At 38.8% G+C, this 10,470-nt stretch overlaps 1 protein-coding gene across 1 annotated transcript in view; it reads left to right on the top strand.

The window, feature by feature from the left end:
• Nucleotides 1–3: 3 nt before the first annotated feature.
• Nucleotides 4–10,470, top strand: part of ENAH (enabled homolog (Drosophila)) — a 154,970-nt gene continuing 144,503 nt past the window's right edge. The window contains exon 1 of the mRNA XM_011997949.1: nt 4–291. Coding sequence (XP_011853339.1) covers nt 287–291 — 5 coding nt within the window. The 5' untranslated portion in view covers nt 4–286. The remainder of the gene's footprint in view (nt 292–10,470) is intronic.

The raw sequence follows: 10,470 nt of genomic DNA, 5'->3' as shown, positions 1-10,470 counted from the left end.
GAGCAGGACCACGAGGAGGTGGGAGGCGGCGGCCGCCTGGGGACCCGCTCCGCGCCTCGTCCTCTCCGCCCCCTCCCCAGCCTTTCTCTCACCCTCTTCTCCCACACTCCGGGCCGGCGCCTCGGCTTTGTGCGAGGAGATGGTGTAGCCCCCTGGCCGCCGAAGGAGGAGCCGAACACTTGTCTCCAGTCTCCGAGCTGCTCCCCACCCCTGGAGGAGAGACCCCCTCGGCTCGGCGCCTTCCGCGTCTCCCAGCTGGTGGGGAAGCCTCTACGCCGCCGGCACCATGAGGTGAGGGGCGCGCGGGGCGGGGGCCGGGCGGGCCATTGTGCCGCGGGAGCCGCGACCCTCGTTCTCCTTGGACCCCGCCTTCCCTCTCCCGGCCCGGCGCGTCTCCCCTGGTCTCCGGTCTGTTTCTCCCCCCTCCCCCTTTTGTCCCTTCCAATTTCTCTTTCTTTCTTGGAAACCTCCCCAACCCCTGTGGTTTGGGGGTCTCCCTTCATCGGTCTCTCATTTTTCCTCAAATGCTCTTCTTTCACCCAGGATTTCCCTTCCTAAATTTAATTTGCGCCTGGCTCCCTCCCCCCAGCCTTTGCAAGCGAAACCCGGGAGATGGGGAGGGGTTCGAGAATCGAAGCGTGCATGTTGCTGGGAAACAGGTATTTTTTCGTATATATGTAAAAATTTCATGCACTTTTGCCTCCGAACTCTCGTGTTTAATTAAAAAAGGAGGAAAAGTTTGAAAGGTCTGAAATCTCTGCGGGATAAAATAAAGTGCCTCTGGTAGGGGTAGGTAAAGGAGCTGTAAAACGTGAAATTTCACGATGGTGGGGGAAGGGAAAGAATTGATTAGGTTCACGTGGTGGGGGCAGTAAAAGACTGGGATAAGTTGGTAGGGGTGTGTAACGGGGGGCGGGGAACGGATTTGTTTGGAAAAGCCTTTTCTCCCCTTCCTCTGTAGCAGCCTGTGTTGCATTGCAGCAGCTGCTTTTGCCCTTTGCTCTGTAATCAGTAAAACAGGAGCTAAATTATTTTTGCGGCCCCGAAGAAGAGAATTGAATGTACTGTCGTAAAATATTTTTTTAATTGATACGTTGAAACATATGGTGTGATATTTTTCTTTATTGTTTCTCAAATTGTGTAGGAGAATAAACCATGATGTGGTGTGTCATTCATTGGAGATTTTTTTCTTCCAGCCTTTCCTAAGCCTGTTTTGTGTCCATAACCTTCTCTTTTCGGATTGGTGCAAGACTTCGTGAGAAATGGGACTTGGTAGACTGAAGGCTGATCCATTCTGCGTTATCATCCTTAAAGGCCTTCCTTTTGGGTTAAACAATTGTGGATAAAGTAAATTACTCCATTTCTCTCTCCTGGAAGAGATAGTCTTACAGTTCATTTGGATTTGAATCTCCTTTGTGTTAAAGATTAATGGTCAACCGTTGCCAAGACCTTTATAATGTAATACAATGAGATTTGAATGATATAATCTACAAATTCCTTCGCTTTGGCAAGAAAATGTCATGTCATTGGAATTCTTTCTCAATTTCGGTGGTTTCCATTTTAAACTTTGCTTTTCATTTTTTTTCTATCAAGGTTGAGCGTGTTTCCATTTGGCTTTTGTATGTATATATTTTGTGATATATCTGTGTTGAATTTTCACTTTCGCTTACTATGAATTTGAATTTTTTTCTCTGATTCCAAGTTACCTGTATTTATGATGGCCTTAAAGAGTGAGTTTAATGTTGTGTCTCTAGGTGACTGACCCCTTTTCCCTTGATGATTTCGCACAAGTTATTTTCAAATGTAAGCGATCAGTTTAAATAGTAGTTATAGCATACAAACCAAAAAACACAGTCTTTGTAAAATATGGCTTGAAAACTTTCAGTCATATGTTTGAGCATGACTTTTTTTACTGATGTCCTTGAAAACTCAGGAACTGTAATATACATATTGTTGTATCTTGTAATATAATATGTTGTTGGTTTCTGTTTTAGAGATCTAATGCCGTAGGGATCTTACAGACCAGAAGTTATCAGTTGTTTCAAACTTTGGGTAAACTTAGCTTAACATTGAGAAATATAAAACAGTGAAAGTTTTTTTTTTTTTTTTTTTTTAAAAGATATAGTCTTGCTCTGTCGCCCATGGAGTGCAGTGGTGCGATCTTGGCTCACTGCAACCTCCGCCTCCGGGTTCAAGCGATTCTCCTGCCTCAGCCTCCCAAGTAGCTGGGATTACAGGCGCGTCTCACCATGCCCGGCTGATTTTTTGTATTTTTAGTAGAGACAGGGTTTCACCTTGTTAGCCAGGATGGTCTCCATCTCTGGATCTCGTGATGCACCCGCTTCGGCCTCCCAAAGTGCTGGGATTACAGGCGTGAGCCACTGTGCCTGGCCAAAAGTGGGTTATTTTTAAATAAAAACAGGTATAGTTGTGTAATTCAAAGATTGTGAACTAAAAAAAGTTGCCGTTTTGGGTATTCAGTAAAGTTTAATCACTGTCATGTATAGATGTCAGTCTGTCACAGGTAAATTATGTCTTCACTTGAAAATTGCTTTTCTAATAGAAAGTAACTTCTGTTTTTTAAGCTCTTTTCTTGCTCTGTTCCTTGTGAAGTGTAGAGAGAGAGGAACCACACTGATGTTTTCCAGTAACGTAAATATAGAACTTGGTACACAGGTCTGAAAAGTTTATTTAAGCAGTCTACAGTAATTCTTTCTACACTAATTTTGAAGAAGAGCAGGAAAGAGGGTCAGCTTTTCACTTTGGAAGGAACTGGATTATTTGGTAGGTGGTTAGGTAGTGCTTAGAATGCTTAGATACCTGTAAAAGTGAGATTGGTATGAGATAGAATGTTCTTGTGCTGCTTGCAAAAAAGTCTTTGAAATATTCTTTGGAATATTTTGGTGCTTAAGAAAGTGCTTTTCAGGTTGTATTAATATATGCTTAGTCTTCATGTTTTCAAGGCCTGTGGGACATAAATGTTAGTCTTTTAAGTTGAGTCCTTTTTGGTTATATTAAGAAGTATTTCTGATGTTTCAAAGGCCACCTAGAAATAGGAATGCGTGAACAGGAATTTCCAATTAAGTCGGTCAGAATCTTGAACAGAGGATATGATAAATACATTATGGTATAAATATTAGTGATATCTCTCAGATGACTTTTAATTTTAGGAATAGCATGCTCACTGTGTATAATGTAATCTTACACAGAAGAGAACTGAATAATAGTTTATGTTCCTGAAACAGTCATAGGCATTTTACATTAGTAAAATGCAGTATGTAGATTTACTTGTTAATAATTTGTTTAAAGATGAATATTTAAAAAATGAAAAAGCATATTACTTGTACAGGACAGTGCATAGGTTGAGACCAAAAAGCTGGTACTTTTAGTGTCCTATCTGACTGTTTAGTTCTATTCTTATTTTTCATTTATGCAATGTTTTAAAAGTGTAAGATGCTTTGTGATTGAAGTGTGTGTATGTATGTGAATGCGTGTGTATGCATGTACATTGTGTGCCTTTTAAGTGCATTTTTAAAATTAGTTGGTTCGTTACTTAAGATATATATATATATATTTTTTACTGAAAGAGGAGCTTGTCTCATCTAAAATAGTTGCATGTAGCCTAGTGGCTAAGGAGAGCTCAGAAGATTTTGTATTTACATTCTTGGATCCGTATTAAATAGTCCAGGCTTCCACTAGCTACTCTGACTTTCTTATATAAAAAGGTGTAATAGGGTTATGAGGATTTGTCCAAGCCATTTACTAACTGGGTAACCTTGAACTAATTACATTATTCCACTGATGCATTTTTAAAAAATATGTAAAAATAGAGATAATTCTTAACTGAGTAGTGAGGATCAAATGATAATAGAAGATGCTTTATATACTGGTAAACCTTAAATTTATGTTACTCCTCCAGTTTCCAGGCCTATTTCTATGTTAGACTAGTTGGGTAAAACTTCTGGGCAGTGGGCTCCACCTTGCGACCTTATTTAGCTCAAAGATGTCAAAAAGGCCACATTTTGCTTATTTTATAGGTGAGGAAGCTGTTTCCTTCTTGTGTGTTTCCTTCCTTAGGGTTTTTGAAGTATCTTCATTTGTGGTAACGATAAATTTTGTATACATTTTAGAGTGTGGTACAATCAAGGGTCAGAAGATCCAGGTTTTATATGCTGACCTGTTAATTGAGCAAACTGGTTTAAAAAAAAAAAAAGAAGATAATCTTATATTTCACAGGATTGTTTTGTGAAGTGTCAAGTGAGATATCCATGAAAGGATACAAATAGTAGTCTGTTTGTTCCCATGGGTCTTCATTTATACTCGTAGCTGTTGGATGTGTGACTTTCCCACAGAGGTTTATTTTAGGAGCAAGAGCCAAATCTTCATTTTTTGGATGTCAGTATTGTATTGTAGGAATTTACTAATTGAATAAATCTTGAATAAGGGTGTGGATTAATGGAGAAAATTTACTGAAGTTTATTCAGTATTCAAGGTGTTGGATACCTTGTTGGCCCAGTTGGATTAAGCAAAATAACTATGGAGGCACCATTTGGCTTGTATAGAAGAAATTACATACTGAATAGGTTTTGGTGATTTATCTTACAGAAGGCTTAAAACAGGGGTGATTGTATAACTTGTAAAACATCTAGTCTTTATCATGAGTGTAAGAAAGATTTGAAAAAATGTGATTTCAATTTTTACCTGGTTGTCAGGGAGTAAAAGGGTACTTAAACCCTACTTGTGCCAACTTAAAGTTGTCTTTTCCTCTCTTTTCTCACCCTTGTTTGAAATTGATGAATGGAATTGAGTGGAAGTAAAAGTTAGAGAATATGAGCTGAGGCTGTACTTCAGTGGATACTTCCTCAGATGAGGGTTTATGAAATTATCCCGACTAGAAACAAGAAGGGGATTCCTTGTCAGACTTGGAGTATAGTCCTTGACTTGCTCCTAACATGCTCCCCCAACCCCCTTGTCCCCCACTATTCCTGTGTGTTCCAGTGCACTTTCTATGTTTTTTCCTATTGCATTTATTCTGTTGTTTTATAATTATGTGGTTGGTTTTGTCCCTCTTCCTTTTAAGTTCCTTGAAGACAGGGACTGCATTTTTATATTTATGGTACTAGCAAAATACTTGGCAAATAGTGGGTGGCCTGTGTAAGTGTTTGACTTTGACTTCGTTGTCCTTTTATAGAATCTATTCACTAACAATCCCGTTTTTGGAATACCTGTAGTGTTCTAGAAGCTATACTGGATATTGTAGGGTGTAGTGTAGTATTTGGTGGATGCTAAATGTTAATAATATTTAATTAAGCAAGCAAAAACTCACATCCTGACTACAGGAATAGGTGTAGAATTTGGTTTTCTTTCTTTCTTTTTTAAATTTTAATTTAATTTTTATCTTGTAGAGACGAGGTCTTGCCGTGTTGACCAGGCAGGTTTTGAATTCACCTGGCCAGAATTTATTTCTTACTCTTAACATAGAGCTCAGAAGTGGCTACAAGTGTCAGGATTGTCTAAATCCTAAGCCCTTTGGAGGATACCATATTTCCTTGACTTCATGATTAAATTCTCAATTACTAAAAGGGCCATCAAATCTGTTTTTAAGTCTCATTGACCAAAGAACTTGTATTTTCGAGTTACAAGCATATGCATCTCTTAATTTATTTTTACCCCATTTAGTGCTTGCTTTGTTTTGATTCTTATCAGTGCTTCAAATACTAATCATTGGGTAGTGCATGATACTCTTGAAGTATTAGTGTGGGCTGCCATAACAAAATACCATAGGCCAGGTGGCTTAAACAACAGAAATTTATTTTTTATTTTTATACATTTTTTGAGACAGTCTTTCTCTCTGTCGCCTGGGTGATCTCGGCTCATTGTAAGCTCTGCCTTCCGGGTTCACGCCATTCTCCTGCCTCAGCCTTCTGAGCAGCTGAGACCACAGGCATCTGCCGGCATGCCCGGCTAATTTTTTTTGTTTTTTTGAGATGAGTCTCTCTCTGTCTCCCAGGCTGAAGTGCAATGGCGCGATGTCAGCTCACTGCAAGCTCCACCTCCTGGGTTCACACCATTCTCCTGCCTCAGCCTCCCTAGTAGCTGGTACTACAGGCGCCCGCTGCCACGTCCGGTTAATTTTTTGTATTTTTTAATAGAGACGGGGTTTCACAGTGTTAGCCAGGACGGTCTCGATCTCCTGACCTTGTGATCCGCTCGCCTTGACCTCCCAAAGTGCTGGGATTATAGGCGTGAGCCACCACGCCCGGCCATTTTTTTGTACTTTTTAGTAGAGACGGGGTTTCGCTGTGTTAGCCAGGATGGTCTCGATTTCCTGACCTCGTGGGATTAGAGGCGGGAGCCACGGCGCCCGGCCTAGAAATTTATTTTATGGTTCTGGAGGCTGGAGGTCAGAGAACAGATTGCCAGTGTGGATGGGTTTTGGTGAGGGTTCTCTTCCTGGCTTGCAGAGGATATCCTCCTCTCTGTGTCCTCGCTTGGTAGGGTGGGTATGGGAATCCTGGGGTCGGGGAGATGGGGGGGAATTTCTCTTCTCCTCATTTCATAAGGCCACTAACCCTATTGAATTAGGGCCCTACCCTTATAACTTAATTTAACATTAGTTACCTCCTAAAAGCCCTTTTTCCAAATATTGAGGGTTAGGGTATTAACATGTAAATTTTAGGGGAACACAGTTCATTCTATAGCAGAAGATAACTACATTTTTTTTTTTTGTCAGCGCATACAACTTTGGAAGAAAATAATTTGTTTAATGTTTAGATGAATTTTAGATAAGTTTTGTTTTAAGTAACCAGAAATTGTTTGCTAAAGAAGATAAATTGGGGGGGGGGTTAATTGATTTATACAAGGTTATCTGTTAAATTTTCTAGAAATATCTTTACATTGGGAACCTTCTATTTTACAATTATTTAAGTAAGTTTTATTAACAGGCAACTTTTCCAAAGACTACTTTGGGTATGAGGCAGTGTACATATATCTAAGTGTAGAGATTGAATGGTGTAGGATAAAGCAGACAGGCTTTGAAGTCAACTCTGGGTTTGACTCTAGTTTGACATTTACTAAATAATTTATTTTTGAGTGGGTTATAAACATTTTTTGGGATTGAATTTCTTATGTAAAATAGAGATACTTTGTGAATTATAGAGTTGTTGGGAAAATTAAATAAAATTCTGGCATAACACTTGGCACACAAAATGAGCTTGATAAGAGTAAATCCCCTATTTCTATGAAAGTCTGACATCTCTTAAGTTTATGTTAAGAATGTGAAAAACCATGTAAAATGGTGCAGCTGCTTTAGAAAACAGTTTGGCAGTTCCTCAAAAAGTTAAACATAGAGTTGTCATATGACCCAGCAATTCCATTCCTAGAAATGAAAACATTTGTCCACAGGAAAACTTGTACACAAATGTTTATAGTATCATTATTTGTAATAGCCAAAAAGCAGAAATAATCCAGATGTGTCTCAGTTCATGAATAGATCATCAAAATGTGGTATGTCCATACAACAGAATAATATTTGGCCATCAAAAGGAATGGAGTTCTGATACATGCCACAGCATAGATGGAAGCATTATGCTAAGTGAAAGAAGCCAGACACAAAAGGCGATATATGCCGTGATTCCATTTATATGAAATGTCCAGAATAGGCAGATCTATATAATAACACGAGAAGAAGATCTCATTAAGTTGTTTCTGACATATTTATTACTTTGGATTAATATTTTAAATTGTCATCTTCATCCTTTTTAAAGAAGAGAGATTGAAGATAGAACCACTGGACATTTCTCTGTAGGGAAACAAGCAGGTGGGAGTGCTGAGGTGGAAACCTTGATAGTGGCGCCATTGAAAGGCCTGAACAAATTTTGGAGCTGTATATTCGTGCTGAGGAGACAGCCATCTCTTTGGTAGGCCTGTTGTAAGTAAGGATGACTAAGGTCACCAGTAAAATGTGATGAAGCAAATCCATCAGAATCTTCAGCAAACTTAAATCTGGGTGGTGATTTTCTGGGGTTTGTTTACAGTAGTCTCAAATACCAAAAGTTTTGTCTTTGGGGAATGAGGTAATCATGATATTTTTAAATAAACTGAGCCCTTTTCCAGTGGTGAAGGCCTTAAGGAACATCTGGTCTTGATAAGAATACATCTGATGATATGAAATCAAATGACTACCTTTGACTGTGCTTTAGAGGTCCCCAGTCTTCTGTCCTTTTTGGTATCTGTTATATTTGCAATTTGGCAGGAGGGGAACTTTATAAAGAACCAAGAACATAAGTAAAATAAAATGAGTGGCTCTTTAGGTCAGATCTCAAGGGAGTCCAAATTGTTCCTTTACAGTTCAGTGAAGGGATCTTTCTATGCAGGTTTAATAATTATTAAATACTGGTTATTTGAATATCTGCTTTGTTCTGCAGTCTTTCTTCTCCTCCCCCGAATTCTCATGTTAGACTGATATTGCAAGCAAAATTGTGACTGTTCAGTTTTTAACAATTTGAGAGTTATGTGTCTTGAGTTTTCATTTAAAACTTTTACTTACAGTCTACTTAATTGTGGTCTTTGCAGTATTTTTAGAAAAATAAATCAATGACTGTTGTCCATCTGTCTGGTATTTTTTTAAATTACGTTTTCCCTTCTATTATAAAGTAGTACAGATTTTAGAAGGCATGGGAAGTATAAAACATTTATGAAATGTTAAATCCAAGCCATCTAGAATTTTAATATTTTAATGTGTAGATTTCTAAACTTTTTGTAGTGCATTTGCAGCCATCATTGTGCGTGTGCATATGATTATATATAAAAGTAAGATACTATTTGAAAATGGACTTATACTATATTTGTATTGTGTATTCTGTAGCTGGTCCCTTTCCATATATATAATATCTATATTTCTTTACATTTTATTATTTTTATTTTTTAAATAGGGTCTTGAACCATCACCCAGGCTGGAGTGCAGTGGTGCAATCATAGCTTACTGCAGCCTTGAACTCCTGGGCTCAAGCGATCCTCCCATCTCAGCCTCCTGAGTAGCTGAGACTACAGATGTGTGCCACCACGCACTCTAATTTTTAGTTTTTTTTTTTTGTAGAGACAAGGTCTTGCTATGTTGCCCAGGCTGGTCTTGAACTCCTGGCCTCAAGTCATCCTCCCATTTCAGCCTCCCAAAGCACTAGGATTACAGGCATGAGCTGCTGTGCCCAGCTAGTAATTCTTGTTCCTAACTATATAGCTACATAACTTTAAGTGACCGCATAATATTCCATTGCTTTGGATGGATGACTTTGTCTACTTAAATCTTAAAGATGGACTTTTAGATTTGTTCCATTGTTTTTATTATTATAAAAAACACTGCTATGAACATCTTCGGTTATATGTCTTTGGGTACATATCTGATTTGGTTTTAGGATACATTCCTAGAATTAAAATCAAGAAGTAGTGCTTTTTTAAAAAATTTTTTATTGCTCTACTTTTCTGTATCCAGTCTATCATTGTCCTACCAGGTTACCTTCACTTGCTTCTGTCCATCTCACTGCCTCAAGTTCAGGCCACTGTTGTTGTCTCTTACCTGAACTATTAGTGTTTCCTCATTTCCATTCATGTCCCCTATTCTCCATGCATCACTCAGAATACTCTTAAAGTGGAAATCAGATATTGTTATTTCCCACCTAAAGCCTTCAGTGGCATCTTAGACTAAAACCCAAATTAGTCATAAAACCAAAATTATTAAGGTCTTGCGTGACCTGGCTCTGCATTTCAAGTTCCCCACACGGGCCTGTGTGAGTATGCAGTAAGTATTTGAGTGAATAATAAAATGACTGAAAGGAGTTGTATCAGTTTTTGATACACAATACCAAATATGCAAGAGTAGATGAGAGTTCTGGTTATCCCACATTCTGGCCAGCTCAGGCCATTATCAGTCTTTCAGTCTTTGCCAATGTGATAGGCAAAAGGTGTTATCGTTTTAATTTGTATTTCTTTGATTACTTGTAGGGTCTCTTTGTTTATTGGACATCTTTATTTTTGTGTGGATGTCTGTTCATGTACTTTTTCTATTTTCCCAATGAGATGTTTAGTTTTTCTTCTAATTATTTATAATAATGAGGATATTAACTCTTCATAGTGCATATACATATATCGTATCCGATATCTACTGCTGTTTAACAAAGCATCTCAAATCCTAGTAAAACTGTCACCCAGGCTGGATCGCAGTGGTTCAGTCATAGCTTACTGCAGCCTTGAACTCCTGGGCACAAGTGATCCTCCCACCTCAACCTCCTGAGTAGCTGAGACTACAGATGTGCTATATGGATTGGCTGGGCAGCTCTTCTTACCTGGACTCATTCGTGTGTTTTCATTCACTTAGGTTCATCTGGTGTGTGTGTCCCATCCCTCTTCCTCATCGCTCACTTAACAGTAGCAGCCTCCTCATGACAGCATGCCCTAGTATGAAAGCTCTTATCA

The sequence above is a fragment of the Mandrillus leucophaeus genome, unplaced genomic scaffold, assembly GCF_000951045.1.
Source record: "Mandrillus leucophaeus isolate KB7577 unplaced genomic scaffold, Mleu.le_1.0 Scaffold550, whole genome shotgun sequence".
In the NCBI taxonomy this organism is placed as follows: Eukaryota; Metazoa; Chordata; class Mammalia; order Primates; family Cercopithecidae; genus Mandrillus; species Mandrillus leucophaeus.
This window is presented reverse-complemented; position numbering and strand designations above follow the sequence as displayed.